General features: G+C 50.4%; 1 protein-coding gene across 17 annotated transcripts in view; it reads right to left on the bottom strand.

Moving 5' to 3' along the window:
- Positions 1-1,136: 1,136 nt before the first annotated feature.
- The window catches only part of VWA3A (von Willebrand factor A domain containing 3A), a 64,247-nt gene continuing 49,709 nt past the window's right edge, over positions 1,137-15,674 (bottom strand). For all 17 annotated transcript variants that reach the window (XM_089321559.1, XM_070064611.2, XM_089321564.1 and 14 more), the window contains 11 exons: positions 14,506-14,616; positions 13,836-13,933; positions 12,923-13,066; positions 11,634-11,742; positions 8,049-8,193; positions 6,486-6,630; positions 5,950-6,101; positions 4,992-5,115; positions 2,433-2,530; positions 2,179-2,244; positions 1,137-1,845 (listed from right to left, as the gene is read on the bottom strand). In XM_089321559.1, the coding sequence (XP_089177685.1) occupies positions 2,193-2,244; positions 2,433-2,530; positions 4,992-5,115; positions 5,950-6,101; positions 6,486-6,630; positions 8,049-8,193; positions 11,634-11,742; positions 12,923-13,066; positions 13,836-13,933; positions 14,506-14,616 (1,178 nt within the window). In that variant the 3' untranslated portion in view covers positions 1,137-1,845; positions 2,179-2,192. The remainder of the gene's footprint in view (positions 1,846-2,178; positions 2,245-2,432; positions 2,531-4,991; positions 5,116-5,949; positions 6,102-6,485; positions 6,631-8,048; positions 8,194-11,633; positions 11,743-12,922; positions 13,067-13,835; positions 13,934-14,505; positions 14,617-15,674) is intronic.

Here is a 15,674-nt window from a genome sequence, read left to right on the forward strand (position 1 = left end):
GGCTGTTGAGTATTTTTCATGTTTTCCACTGTAATTATTTGAGTGTTTTGTCCACTTTAAAAAAATTGAGATGTTATCCACTGATTTAAAGGTCTTTATGTAGTCTAGGTATGAGTCTCATTATTTATTTATTTTAAATTTCTTTTTTTTTTTTTTTTTTTTATTTTTTTTTTTTATTTTTTTTTTTTTTATTTTTTGACAGGCAGAGTGGACAGTGAGAGAGAGAGACAGAGAGAAAGGTCTTCCTTTGCCGTTGGTTCACCCTCCAATGGCCGCCGCGGCCGGCGCGCTGCGGCCGGCGCACCGCGCTGATCCGATGGCAGGAGCCAGGAGCCAGGTGCTTTTCCTGGTCTCCCATGGGGTGCAGGGCCCAAGCACCTGGGCCATCCTCCACTGCACTCCCGGGCCACAGCAGAGGGCTGGCCTGGAAGAGGGGCAACCGGGACAGAATCCGGCGCCCCGACCGGGACTAGAACCCGGTGTGCCGGCGCCGCTAGGCGGAGGATTAGCCTAGTGAGCCGCGGCGCCGGCCTATTTTAAATTTCTTAAAAAGATTTTATTAGAGTTTTAGAGAGAGGGAAGAAGGAAGGGAGAGAGAGAGAGGGAGGGAGGGAAGGAGGGAGGGAGAGAGAGAGAGGGAGGGAGGGAATCAATTGATCTTCCATCCCCTGGCTCATTCCTCAGATGGTTGCAATGGCCAGGGTTGGACCAGGCAGAGGCCAGGAGCCAGGAGCTTCTTCCCGGTCATACCATGGGTGACATGAGCCCAAGCACTTGGGCCATCTTCCACTGCTTTTTCCAGGCCATTAGCAGGGAGCTGGATAGGAAGTAGATCAGCTGGGCCATGAACCAATGTCCCTATGGGATGCCAGTATTATACGTGGCAGTTTTGCCTGTTATTACACAATGCTGGCTCCTATTTATTCGAAAATCATATGTATTTATTTGAGAGGCAGAGAGACAGAGAGAGAAGAAGTTCCTACCCACTGGTTTACTTCCCCCTGCCTGAACTGGGACACAGGCGTCTTCACTCAGCTATATGTCCACACCTAGCTTTGAGTTTTTTAATTAAGTTTTCTCACCGAAAATCTACAAACCCACCCCAAAGATCACGTAAACAAAGTTATATGATCCCATTAATGAAAATAAAAGCATTTTTATTTTAGAAAACGACCCCAAACAGTGACACATTCACTTCTTATATGCACGGTGGGACTAGGCCCCCACCACCTGCCCAATTTTCATGTGCTCCAGCCGCGTTTACTCCGGCCTGCGTTCCAGAGCAACCTTCAGTCCAGCTTGGCCGAGCCAGGGTTGAGGGTGGGGCAGAGGCTCACTTGTTTCTTCTTGCAGTAAGATGGGCTGACGTTGAACCTGCGTGGGCCTCGTGCCCCAGGGCAGGGGCAGCACAGAGAGCACCAGGGCAGAAGTAGCCCTGGCTGGCTGTTTGCAGAGCTGGGCTCTCACAGCTCGGCCCAGCGCTCAGTGTCTCCTTCCTGTCTGCCATGCAGCAGATTCTGGGGACTCAGGGATGAATAGGACACCAGCTTCATCCCGAGGGAACGCACGGGCAAGGAGAAGAGTTAGAGAAGTGAGCAAGGAACTGTGAGATGGAACGGCAAATGCAGTAAGAGGCATGGCGGCTTAGGCTGCTGGGAGAGGAAGGCTGGAGGCTCCCGACTCTGCAGACTCCCGGCTCCAGATGGGTCCAGTGACATCTTCACACGGGAGCTGATGTCATCTGAGTTGTGTCTCAGGGGGGTGAGTGGGAGTCATCGGGCAGAAGGTGGCAAGAAGGGTGTTCCAGGCACGGGGCTCCCATGGGGCTTCTCAGTGAGCGGTGATCTTGTGGTCAGAGTGCAGGGTAAGTTCAGGGACAGGGCAGGCGACTTAGGGTAGACCTGGGGAGGGCCCCATACACAAAACCCAGAGCTTCTCCTTTCTCAACTTCCAGGGAGTCCTGGGTGTGGTGTCGTGTTTCCGGTGGACAACCTGGGTCACAGCTTTCTGTGTCGTGCTGCCCTCAGGGCCCAGATGTGCTTAGTGAGTGGTTCTCTGCAGCGTGGCCTTTCTGTTTAGAGGAACCCTTCCCCAGAGGTGTGACTGTCCACAAATAGAGCATGCACCCGGCCCTCACTGGGCACTCAGCCGATGGGAGGTCCACCCTTTGCCCCTTACCTGAGAACACGTCTCTAACAAGCAGTGACCTGGGGTTCAGTGCTGCTTTTCCTCTGGAGTTGGGACCTGGTGGGCAGGAGATGAGGAAGAGAGTTCTCCTGGTGTCCAGATTTCTGGGTTTGGTGGGTGGAGATGGGATAGGAGCTCTTGGGAACAAGGGTGCTGTGACCAAAGTAGGCCCTCTGTTGATGAGACTCAGGGTCTGGCTGTGCTGGGAGCCATGGGACAGGTTCAGGGGCACTTGAAGGGCCTACCTGAAGGACTGGGCCTGCCACAGGAAGCTTCTGGCCTTGGTGATCTCCTGGGCCAATCTTCTTAAATCATCTCCTTCAAATGGTGGCAACGGGGGATCCTGGAAAACCGGAAGTGAGTGTAAAGTTTCATCCATTTGAACTTCACTGGGCAGAACTTGAAAATCCAACATCCTAAGTAGAGAATGTCAAGGATAATTAAATGCAGCCTCCAACCCAGGCCAAGAACTCCTTGTGGACCTCAGCTTGTGGGAAACTCACTACCTATTCAGGCGGTCATTCTGTAAATGGGACACTGAAATAAAATGTGTGAGAGTCATTGTATGGAGGAGACTATGGCAAACCAAGATGTCTTCAAACTCTAATGAAGTTGGCGCCTCCCCGGTAGGTGCGGGGGCAGGTGTTTGGCACAGTGGTTAATTTGATGCTTGGGCTGCCTGCATCCCATATGGTAGTGCCTGGTTACAGTCCTAGCTCCATTTCTGACTCAGCTTCCTGGGAAGGCAGCAGATGATGGTTGAAGTACTTAGATATTTGAGTACAGGGGCCACTTGTATGGGAGATGTGGATTGACTTTCTGGCTCGTGGCTTTGGCCTGGCCCAGCCCTGGCTGTTGTGGACATTTGGGGAGTGAACCAACAGATAAAAGATCTTTCTCTCTGTCTCTCTGCCCTTCAAATAAAAAAATTGAAGAAAAAAACCCCAAAAGATATGCATGTGTTCCTTATCTTACTGCTGTTCAGTACAGCCTCTTCAGCCCTTTCTCCATTTCTTCTAATAAAACTGAGACAGACACACTTTCGTCTGATGTTAACGAGTGCAATTCCAGAGCCTCGCCTTAGAAACACGGATCCTCACGTTAACAAGTTCTGTGAAAGAGACAAGGCTGCCCTGCTTCCTAAGGGTAGAGAGAGCCCATTCTGCGTGCAAAAAACCAATCCAAAAATCCAAGAGGATGAGATATTAAACTGAGCACTTTCCCCATGTCGATGCTTTCCTATGTCTTGAGGACCCTTGAGTGAATTGTTCGTTGCCTTTACCAACTTGTTCGGCTGTCTTTGTTATAATTTGCAATACATGTCCCTGGAAGAGTGACTTGAATAAAGCAGTGATGTTAGAGCCACCCTGACTTCAAAATTTATGTCATGTACTGTGAAAGGAAGCTTTATCCTCTGAAAAGAAATGTGGGCTTCTGTGTGGTAGTCTTCCCTGATAAATTGTGGCCCTAGAAATGTGATCATTGACAACACTTTTGTCCAGGTAAGAAAATGTGCACAAGTTTCCTTTTTTTTTTTTTTTAAAGATTTATTTATTTATTTATTTATTTGAAAGTCAAAGTTACACAGAGAGAGCAGAGGCAGTTAGAGAGAGAGAGAGAGAGAGGTAGAGACAAAGAGAGAGGTCTTCCATCCACTGGTTCACTCCCCAATTGGCCACAACAGCTAGAGCTGAGCCAATCTGAAGCCAGGAGAGAGGAGCTTCTTCTGGGTTTCCCACACAAATGCAGGGGCCCAAAGAGTTGGGCCATCTTCTACTGCTTTCCCAGGCCATAGCAGAGAGCTGGATCAGAAATGGAGCATCTGGGTCCTGAACCAGCACCCATATGGGATGCCGGTGCTTCCGCTCAGGGCATTAACCCACTGCGCCATAGTGCCGGCATGGTGCACAAGTTCTCTATCACATTAGAAGAGGATCACTGGAACCTATGACTTTACTAGATTAATTATGTGACAGATAATCTGTGGCTACTAAGTACATTGCTTAGCAGACAACTTGAATATCTGTGCTTCAATGAATTGAACCCAGGAGGGCAAAAATACGCAGGAAGTAAAATACAGAGATTAAGGGTGCTGTGGGCTCTGGCTTCCCCGTGTTCTCCGGCTAGGTATATCCCTAAGCCTCACTGAACCTGTTTGTTCGTTTAGTGGGTATAATAATGGGGGGGGGGGGCTGTTATCTTGGTGCAGCAAGTTAAGCCACTTCCTACAACACTGGCATCCCATATTGGAGTGCAGGTTCAAGTCCCAGCTGCTCTGCTTCTGATCCAGCTCCTTGCTAATGCACTTAGGAAAGCAGCTGAAGATGGCCCAAGAGCCCACATGGGAGACCTAGCTGGAGTTCCAGACTCCCGGCTTTGGCTTGGCTGGGCACCTGTTGTGATGGTCATTTGGGCAATGGCCAGTGGATGGAAGATCTCTTTCTCTCTCTGTCTCTCTCTCTCTTTCACTCTGCCTTTCAAGTAAATAAAATAAATATCTTTAAAAATAATCATGGGAAGATTAATATATATAATCTACATAAAGCGACATACCTTCATGTAGGAAGTGCTCAATGAACGTAAACTGGTCCATATTGTTAAGTACCACCCTTAAACCCTGCTTCTGTCCCAAGCTTGAGAGTCAGCTTAAGAGGAGAGCCGCAGGGAAACACAGCCCCTTGTAGTGAACACTTTGTCTTAGAAGAGAAGCAGCGAGCATTTTAGTGGGAAGGAGAAACCCCCGCCCATCGACATTCTATTGAGCTGTTTCGGCAGGCCCTGCACTCGGCAGCCCTGTGGCCTACCTGATCATCAATGAAACCCTTGGTGAGCAGGCCTTGGATTGTGAAGAGCGTGTCTTCTCCAACCGGGCAGTGATAGCGCCCGCCAGTGAAGGCTGCCAGCTTTCTCAGAAACTCGACCGCTTCTCTAGGGAGAGGAACAGAGGGCTGGGGGGAGGCCAACCGGGCCCCGCAACCCCTGAGGAATGCAAGTCTGTAGGATTTAAGAGAAATCAGCCTGGCAATGGGCCATGGTTTGCGTCATTGAGACTGTCATCAGCATCAGCAAGCCCATTTTCCTGGTGAGTTCATGGGCCATGGCTGCTTAAGTGGAGGAAATTCAGCACCTTACTGTCACTGTTTAGCCTGGACCCCCTCAAAGCCCACAGGTGCCCACCCCCCACTTTACTTGACCTCTATCCAGTGCCCACTGGGTTAGGCCCGTGAGGAATACATGTGTGGCCTTCTTGCAGCTCATGGCTGAGATGGAGAAATAAAATACTCACCTAGGAATAAGTTTTGCTAATAACTCAGGGTTTTTCCTGAAGGAGCGGATTCTCTCTTTTCTAACATATGCTCTTCAATTGTGATGGTTTACAAAAATAACCATCATGATGCTTTGCTCATCTGTTATATTTCCCTCCACTTAATCGCCACAAATGTGTTCCCAAGAAAGGTCAGAAGAGAGAATATGATGTGACTGTGAATCAGCACAAATCCATTTCCAGGCTGGAGAAAGTCAGAGGAGCAGACCCACCTAGGGTCAAGTTCAGGGTGGAGAGAGGGGTTTTCACTCTGTGGGGTAATACCTGCCTGGGCCCTCCAGGCAAACTGGATACCTCCTAATCCCTGGCCTGTAGGACCAGGGCCCAGGAGAGACCACTGTCTAAATGAGTCCCTGGATTAGGTGAGGAGCCCAGGCCCGTCCTCTCATGTGTGGCCACAGGGAAAGACTCAAGTTCAGCCCCGCCTCCTTGCTCACTTGTCTGTGCAGTTCAGGGACACGGTGTGCACTCTCACGTCTCTTTCCTCCTTGAGTCTTTGGACCGCATTTAGAACAAGGCTGCAGCTTGTGTCCGGCTTCCCGTCGGTCAGGAGGTACAGGCCTTGCACATCATGAAAACTGAACGCTTTCTGAAAGAGTGTGGGAAGGTTGTCATGAGCAGGGGCCACCTCCTGAGCAGGTAGCCCCTGCTGTCGCCAAGGAAAATGTGTCTGATCGGATGCCCCGATTTGTCCATTAAATATCTGAGACTCCCCCTTTCAGTCTAAGACACACCAAGGAAGCCGCTGGGGTTTAGGAAACAGGTCACGGTCTACTGCCTAGCTGGTTAGCCCCAAGCAAGTGGCTTAACCTCTCTGAGCATCTGTGTCTTCATCTATAAAGTGGGAGCAATGAGAATTCCTTTCTCATCGGGTTGTTGGGAAGATAAAATGAAGTAACCCTGTACATTCTACAGTACAGGAGATGACAGTATGTCTGTCTGGCTACAGGGTCAGCGCAGTGCTAGAACTTGCCAGTAAAGCCTGCAAGACTGAGGTACTCCCCTGAGCTTGTAGGTGGGCCACCCACTGCATCGCCTTGTGACACGCTGCGTCTGTGGTATCCACCAGGCCGTCCTGCCATGGCTGTAGGCCCTCTGCGAAACTCAGCAGGTTAAAACTAGGGAGGAAGAACAGAGAGAGGAGGGGCAGATAGGGGAGAGAAGGCTGGTTAGAGCAGGCCAGCGGGGGCCAGTGTTGTGGTGCAGCAGGCTAAGCCACTGCTTGTGATGATGCCCGCATCCCATATTGGAGTGCTGGTTTGAGTCCTGGCTGCTCTGCTTCTGATCCAGCTCTCTGCTAATATGCCAGGGAATGCACTGGAAGATGGACCACGCATGAGGATGGAGTTCTTGGCTCCTGGCGTCGGCCTGGCTCAGCCCTGGCAGTTGGGGAGTGAACAAGAGGAAGGAAAACTCTCCTACCCCAACTTGGCAAACAAATACATAATTCTTAAAAAAAAAAAAAAAACAAACAGCCAGTGTAGCCAGTGTATACTGAATTCAGGTGAAGTCACTTCCCTGAAGACTGCTCATACCTAGCATTGAAGATGTCTACAATGATCCCTGTGGCCTCCTGGGCCACATGAGAATGAGAAGATACTCATGGGGGCAGGCCTTGTGGTGTAGTAGGTTAAGCCACTGCTTGGGATACTTGCATTCCACACTGGAATACTTGGGATTGAGGCTTACCTCTGCTACTGATCCAGTTCCTGCTAATGTTCTGATGGGATGGGACCAGCAGGTGATGGCTAGAGCACTCTGATCCCTGCCACTGACACGGGAGACCTGGATTGAGTTCCTGGCTCCTGGCTTTGGCTTGGCGCAGCCCTGGCTGTTGTGGGCATTTGAAGAGTAAACCAGAGAATGGAAGATCTCTCTCCTCTTCCTGTCACTCTGCCTTTCAAATACATACATACATATTAAAAAAAAAAAAAAAAAACAGGCTACACATTGTGAAGATTCTGGGTGCAGATGAAAATAGATTTAAATCCCAGCTCAGTCACTGCCTGTATGTGACCTTGAGCAAATTACTTCCGCTAAGTTCTAGCTTCCTTTTCTGCATAATGGGGTGATAACTGAATTCCTCACAGAGTCATTGTGAAGACTGAAGAAATCATGCGTGTAAAATGCTTGGCACATGGGAAGTGCTTACTCATTAATATTAAGGCAAGAACGCATCCCAGCCTAGGACTAGGGCCTCCTGCTGCCTCTGTAGGGCCAACTTTTCTGGGCAGACAGAACAAACAACCCATCTACTCTGCTTAAAGATCAAGTTCAACTAAGGTCACTGTTCAGGGCCGCATGGTGGCTCCTTTGTTCAGCTTGCAGTTGTCCCCGAGCCCGAGATGGATTGCCAAGAACCACCTTCCTTCTGCAACACAGCAGAATTGGTGTTCTTTCCTGCTTAAACAGGCTGTTCAGAAAAGCATTCCAGCCTGCCCCAGGCCTGCTGGAACCACGAGGAGGCAGTGTGCTTGGGAAGCCCCAGGAGCTCTGATCTTCCTGACCCCCACCCACCCACAGCCCTGCTTCCTACCTGTCACACCGCTTCCGCAGCTGCTCCCAAATCAGCAGAGTCAGCTCTGTCTTCACCCGCTGCAGGTGGGGGCCCATGGACCCCGAGGTGTCCAGCAGGATGCACACTTTGCTCTCCAAGATGGCGCCAAACAGCCGGCGGCTCCCTGCTCCGGACGGGTAGGGGCGGAGGCAGGACAGGAGTGAGGATGGCTCTCCTCACTGTATCAGTCTAATCACTGATCAGAGGTCACCTCTCTAGGACATGGCCTTTTGTAGTGCTTGGGAGGGGTCAGCTGTCCCAGAGCAGAGCCAGTCGGTGGTCTGGGCTCTGGGAGATTCACGGTTTCATCTCTGGCTTTTCTGTGATGACTTGCACAAGTGTTCCAACCTGCCAGTACTTGGGTTTCCTTATCCCTGAGATTAAGTGATTGGGCTAAACAGTGTCATAGAATTCTGGGGACTGGAAAGACATCAAGGAGTACTTCAGTCAACTGATCAACAGAAATCAACTGCACACACGCTATGCACCTGGCACTGTGCAAAGTGCGATGTTGAATAAGAGAGGGTCCCAGTCCTCGTGCAGCTTCCATCAGGCAAGGAAGACTGACGTTAGCAAATAATGACAGCTCTGCCGAGGGTTGTGACCACGGAGTGTTATGGGAGCACATAATGAGGAGAACCGAAACTCGATGGATACAGGGTGGAGAGCAGAGAAGCCTGGGAAGGAGGAGCAGCAGTGAGCCAAGGTGGGGGTGTGGATACCCCGGCAGACAGAAAGCAGCTCAGAGAGAGCCATGTGGGGAGTAAGACCACACTGGACTGGAGACACCCAGGGGCCAAGGGATGAGCGCTAAAGCTGGGGAGGCTGCTAAGGGTCAGTCCAAGGGTGACCTGCCCAGCCACACCCAGACTGGCAGAGACAGAGCTGAGCTCAGCAAACCCCCCCCCCCCCACTTTGCTGAGGCAACCTCTAACCCTAGTCCTTATGGCTCTGTAAGGCTAAACGGAGATAACACGGGGGAAGGGAAAGAAACAGAAGACGCCACGTGCAGCCTTCCCAAAGCATGCCTCTGGGATCCCGTTGGGTTCAGCAGAGAAAATGGATGAGCAGCTGCAAGACAGGCCAGCTCTCCAGGTGCAGATGGACTGAGAGCTGACTATGCTGCCCTTGAGCCTTCAAGGACCCCTCTGGGGTGTTGTCTGGCCATGCTCATGGCAAGGGGAGAAGAGGGGGCCATCCCAAAGCAGAAGGAGCTCTATGATGAGGCCCAGCCAGCTGAAGGAACCCCAACCACAAATGGCCTACTGGTCTACCTTTGGAGTCAGCTGGTATAAACAGTGCAGGTCACTATGCTCTCGAATCTCCCTGCCTCTGCCGACTTCATCCACCTCTATCATCACGACCCCTTTTCAGCCACCTCACTCTTCTGCCTAGGCTATTTGCTCTGATTCCTCTCTACCCTCCCACCATCTTGTTTTCTTTGCAGCAACCATGCTTATTTCCATGCTGCAAATGCTAACTTGACCCCTTTCCCTTTATTGAAAACATTTTAATGGCTTCCCCTTCCTTTTTTCTTTTTTTTTTAAGATTATTTTATATATTTGAAAGACAGAGTTACACAGAGAGAGGCGGAGCCAGAGAGAGTTCTTTCATCCACTGATTCACTCCCCAAATGACCATGATGGCTAGAGCTGAGCTAAGCTGAAGCCAGGAGCCAGTTTTGGGCCTCCCATGTGGGTACAGGGGCCCAGGGACTTGGGCCATCTTCTATTGCTTTCCAAGGCCATAGCAGAGAGCTGGATTGAAGTGGAACAGCTAGGACTTGAACCAGCACCCATATGGGATGCTGGTGCTGCAGGCTAGGGCTTTAACCTGCTGTGCCACAGCGCCAGCCCCTTCCCTTTGCTTTTGATAAATGACAGTCTGTGCTGTGGCCTCATCTCTCAAGGAGGGTCTCTCCCTTCACTCCCTTGCTCAGCCACGCTCGCTTCCATTCAGTCTCTGTACTCAGCACCTCCTGCACAGCACCCCAGCTCACACCTGCCTTCCCTCTCTTTGCACAGTTAACATATTTTCAGTCTCTAGATCTCAGCTCAAATGTCACCTCCTCATGGAAGCCTTCCTGGACCTTTCTATCCAGCCAACTGCTCCTCTTGGGGAAGGGCTTCTCAGGCGTAAATTCTCTTGGGGGTTCTTTGGTCTGTGCCCCACCTCCTTGCCATGCACCATGCATATTAGACGTCTCTGTGAGACTCTTTGGTTGATGTCTGTCTCCTCCTAGACATTATGTTGCATGAGCTCAGAGGCCATCTTGGGTTTGGCCTTCTGCCCTCTCTCTAGTACTCCACACTACTGAATAAAAATAAATAAATGAAAGATGTCTCCCTGGGTATGTTAGAAGCATTCGATGGCTTTGGGGTGTGTACCTGTGGGCTAGATGGGAGACTTGTCCTACAAAAGTAGCTGAATCTCTGTTCCTTGTACTTGGAAATGTGAGCTGGGCATGGGGACAGGTTTGCACCTTCTTTGCCCCACCTCAGCCTCTGGCATGGACCTCTCCTGGAGCTTGCCATCCCCTCCAGGGGCTTTGGAAAACAGCAGTTGCAGCTACACGGCACTGCCCAAGGACTGTTTGTACCAGGCTCTGTTGCAGAGGCATGGACCAAATAAATGCACAGGACCCTGATTGGCCCACACAAGGCCACCTGGAGGACTCCTGTATAAGACCCTCTCCCTCCTTCCTCCTCTCTCAGGATCCCCCCAGACCCCAAAGCCTAAGTCCCCTCCTGTCCAGTTCTGAGTGGCTGCCAGGCCTCCTGGACTCTGCTTCAGACCATCTCTCAATCCCCTGCCCATCTTCCTCTGCGACAGAAGCCTGGCTCTCCTCAGCAGCCCCATCCATTCACTGAGGAGGGCTTCTTCTCTCTCAGGACCCCTGCCCACACCCACTGCTGGGGGCCAGTGCAGCAGGGCCCAGTCAGTACTGAAGAGCCAGGGCTGGGGCTGTGGTGCAGCAGGTAAAGCCGCCACCTGTGACCCTGGCATCCCATATGGGTGCTGGTTTGTGTCCTGGCTGCTCCACTTCTGATCCAGCTTCCTGCTAACGGCCTGGGAGAAGCAGTAGAAGATGGCGCTAGTGCTTGGGCCCCTGTCATCTATGTGGGAGACCCGGATGAAGCTCCTGACTCCTGGCTTCCACCTGGCCTAGCCCTGGCCATTGTGGCCATCTTGAGAGTAAACCAGCAGATAAAGATCTGTCTCTCCCTCTCTCTCTGTAACTCTTTCAAATAAATAAATCTAAAAATAAATAAATAAATGCTGAAGCGCACCTCCAGGGATGGGCTCCACCATCTCCTACAGGAAGGCGAGGAGTGTGGGACGGTGCCTGATACACGTGACTCTGGGGTGGCTTGGCCCGTGCTCCACCTCACTGTCATCCCGCACCTTGCCTGACCTCTGAACCCAGAACTTACGTGGGACCTGGATGGTAGCTGACCTGACAGTGAGGGCCCGGCCTTGAAAGGACTAGCCTTGGGGTGCCCCAGGGTTAACCTGCTACTTCCCCTGTGCCCCTCCGCCCTCCAGGGCAGTGGGCAGGCTCACCTGACAGCAGCCACTGCAGCCTCTGCACGTAGCGCCTCATCAGCTTCTCCAGGCGCGAGATGTACGCCTCCATTTCCCTGAGCGTCCACTGGATGTGTCTCACCACCCCCTGGGAGCAGGCAAGTGGAGGCATCGGCCCCTCATTAGCAAGTTCTCCAACCCCCATCACCCAGAAGGCACTTTATTCCACTGGGGCTAACAAGGCCCCAAACATCTGTTAAACTTTATTTGTTCATTTGTTTAAAAGCATTTTTTTTAAATGAAAACTACTAGATGTGTGGTTCTATGAAGGAGTAGGGGAATTAGGGTGATGGTTTTGTGATAAATGCAGTTACTATAATAACAAACAAATAAAAATCTCATAATATCTTTGAGTTTTAAAATAGGAAACCATTAATGGTGGAGTGGGAATTCTAATGAATTCTGAACTGAAGATGACCTTGGATGGAAGCGGGACAGCAGAGTGAATGACCCTTGGTTATCCCTCAGCCAATAATTTTGCCTTTTGAGACTATCTTTAGTTTCCCCAAGGTGGATGTGCAGTTTCTAAAAGGACAAGGAGGGAGATGATTATATTTTCATTTTGTACTAAATTGGTTTGTTCCAGTGCTGGAAATGACAAGTCATCACCCCACGGACCGGCAGAGGACTCCCTGCTGTTCTGTCGTGGTTCCCATTTGCTGCCCTCCTCTGGGCTTGGGCTCAGAGCTCCCACTGGTGAACAGCAGCTGCTGCCCTATGTTTCTAATCCTTTCTGCAGTGGCCGTGACCCTGGAGTTAGGATCTCAGGCCCTCTGGGGGCTTGATTTTCCTTCCAACAGGATTTCAAGGGTGGTCCCATTTTGGGTGTAGGGTTCTCAAAACCAAGAATAGAAGCCCCGGTGTCATACACTGCTCTCTGCTGTTTGCAGCTGAGAAGAGGTGGGAGTTGGGGGAAAAGCAACAATAAAAATTGTGGAGGTGGGTGTTTGGCACAGTGATGATGCTGCTGCTTGGGATACCTGTATCCCCTATCAGGGAGCACGACTAGGGACTGAGTCCACAGCTCCTCCACTTCAGATCTGGCTTCCTGCCAACCCACACCCTAGGAGGCAGTGGGCGATTGTTCCCCCAGCCACCCATGTGGGAGACCAGATAGAGCTGCTGGCTCCTGATTTCAGCTTGGCCCAGTTCTGGCTGTCGTGAATATTGGAAGAGTGAATTTGTAGATGCAAGATCTCTCTGTGTGTCTTTCTGTCTTTCAAATTAAATGGAAAAAATTTTAAAAATCTTTAAAAATTGTGACTTACTTTGATCTCTACGCTGGGGAAGGCACTGCAGCTGCAGTATTTGGCTGATGCCGACCTCTGTGCTGACTTTTGGTGAGTGCAGTTGGGACCGATGTGTCTAGAGATTTCCATCTTCAGTTTTTTTAGCCCATAATTTGCTACCCACTTTGGAACAAAGGAGAGAATTCTATGTTAGGTAACTCAGGTTTAATGGACTGTTCTCTGACGCATCTATTAAAGCCTCCTATTTGAACTGTGGGCTCCCTAAGTCCTCTTTGAGCATGCATTGCATGGAGATTCCTTTCCCAGCACTGGGAGAGGGCTACACAAGAAACGGATACAGGGACTGACATTCAGGGAGCATCCCCTGGTCCTCAGCCTAGTAAACATTGTTGCTTCCTGAACATTCATTTCAAACTCCCCTATCAAATCCTTGATTGGTCTAAAGTTCAGACTGTAAACCAATTAGGATCATCTCAAGATCCTGGTCACAATGAGAGATATGTGAACCAGCAGGCTCAGAGCAGTCACAGCACGGCATCCGGGATTGGCCCAATCACTTTGATTGACAGGGAAGAAAGACATTGCACCTTTCAATTGTAAACAAGAAGGGGGATGTCTGCTGCTTGCAAACAAAGGACTAAGTGACACCACTAAGGACTATACCCAAAATATGTTTCAATTAATCCTCACATCTCCATTTTACAAACAAGGACATTGACATTGAGTATTGCTAAGTGACTTGTCCAAGGTCACCCAGCTGGGATGTGGCAGACCCAGATTTTGAATTTACATCTTTTAACCCATATTCCATTGGCCACATATGCAAGCATGCTTCCCAGGTTTGTGCTCATTTCCAAGTATGCCCACCTTCCTAGAAGTAATGGAAGAAATCATTGCCTAGGGGGCATGGCCGATGTAGATAACTTAATACCTCTTGGCTTGAACACACTGCATCCTTTCTGGGCAACTCAATAGAACCTCTGATCCTTCTTATACCCTTTCCTTGTGGGTACTTTTTGTACACAGAACCTAGGAGGGAAAAAAGCAGGGTCATCTTGGGCTCCTCTCTTCCCTTCCCCCTCCCTGCCATCGCTCTGCTTTCATGTCAATTTCTCTGCCAATCAAAAAACCAGTAGTGAAATTCTTTAGGTGCACTTTGCTGACAGGCAGCAAAGGAGGTTGCCAGGTGACCTGGGAGGGGGCTTCTCAGGCCCTCCCTTCACTCAGCAAGAAACTGTCGCTGGGATTTCACAGCATTCACCACCAGTCAATCAACCTGGCCTAGAGGAATCTTTACCCCTTCCTGACCAGCCTCAGGGCTAAGGAAATGCCCTGTGGGGACAGAACCACAGTGCCCAAGGACCTCTGGGGATCTCCTCTTCAATATTGACTTTTCTGTCTCTGGCAGGTGTCAAGACTTTGTATGTGCATTTATTTGGGCTGGGAGAAGTGACTTGTCTGAGGATATGCCTGCTCCTGAGGCCCTGCTGGGATTGCATGTCCTGGGCCAGATGGAGGGGGTCTTCTTCCACGGGGCCTGCTGCCCTCTCACTTCCTACGGGGCAAGGAGGCTGTCTGACACTGGGTAGCCTCCAACTTACCCACGTTATTCCCTGTCTCTGTATAGAACAGTGAGACAGAAGTCTCTGTGTCCCTTGATTTGTTCTTCCTTCTCCATGCTGTCGTCCTTTCTTTCACTGGCTCCGCTGCAGCTAGAAGACATGAGGCTTGTTGGTTGGAGCAGCCTTGTGGGTTCCTGGGATGAAGCTGTCCAGCCTGGCTTAGAGATGTCTCAATTTCAGCTACGTTCTGCCCCTGGAAATGTGCTTCTGAGATGGCGCAGAGGCACTCCTTGCCCACACCCTTGGTCCCCTGGCCTTGCGTGGATCCCGACAGGGCATGGTGCTAAGTGCATGCTAACACAGTGCATGTTCTGTCTCACGGCATCCTCAGTGAGGGTTACAAATGAGCTAAGTGAACTCAGAGCTAGTGCAAAGCAGAGCAAAGATCCCACTTTGGTCGTGCTGATCCCAGAACTCTGCTCTGAGCCACTTTGCTATGTCTTTGACATTTGACATTAGAAATAAGACACCTAGTTTTAGGTTTAGCTGAATACTTTCATGAAAAGAGAAATGCTTGGACATAACCAGTTGGCACATTATCCTCAGTCCCTATGGGCCTGGATTTCTTTACCAGAAAAATGCAGATTGTTAAAAGCACTTTCTACACAGGGTTAACTATCATACACTTTAATAGAGGACTTCAAAATCAATGTGGAAAAATGGATTTAAAGATTTATTTATTTATTTGAAAGGCAGAATTAAGAGAAGCAGAGAGAGAGAAAGGTCTTCCATCTGCTGGTTCACTCCCCAGATGGCCATAATGGCCAGAGTTGCACCGATCTGAAGCCAGGAGCCAGGAGCTTCTTCTGGGTCTCCCATGTGGGTGAAGGGGCCCAAGGACCTGGGCCATCTTCCACAGCTTTCTCAGGCCATGGAAGAGAGCTGGATCATAAGTGGAGCAGCTGGAACTCGAACCAATGCCCATATGGGATGCCAGCACTGCAGGCCGCAGCTTTAAAATTAGTTTGGTCAGGGTGAGTATGTGGTGCAGCACTTAAGGCAGCTGTACTGCATGTTAGGTTTGAGTCCTGGCTCCACACCTGATACCAGCTTCCTGCTAGTGTGCACCCTAAGAGGCAGTGGTGATGGCTCAAGCAGTTGGATTCTTGCTGTCCACACAGAAGACCTGGAAGGAGAAACCAGCTCCT

The sequence above is a fragment of the Oryctolagus cuniculus genome, chromosome 19 (genome assembly GCF_051225735.1).
Source record: "Oryctolagus cuniculus isolate XC-2025 breed Fujian yellow rabbit chromosome 19, ASM5122573v1, whole genome shotgun sequence".
NCBI lineage: Eukaryota > Metazoa > Chordata > Mammalia > Lagomorpha > Leporidae > Oryctolagus > Oryctolagus cuniculus.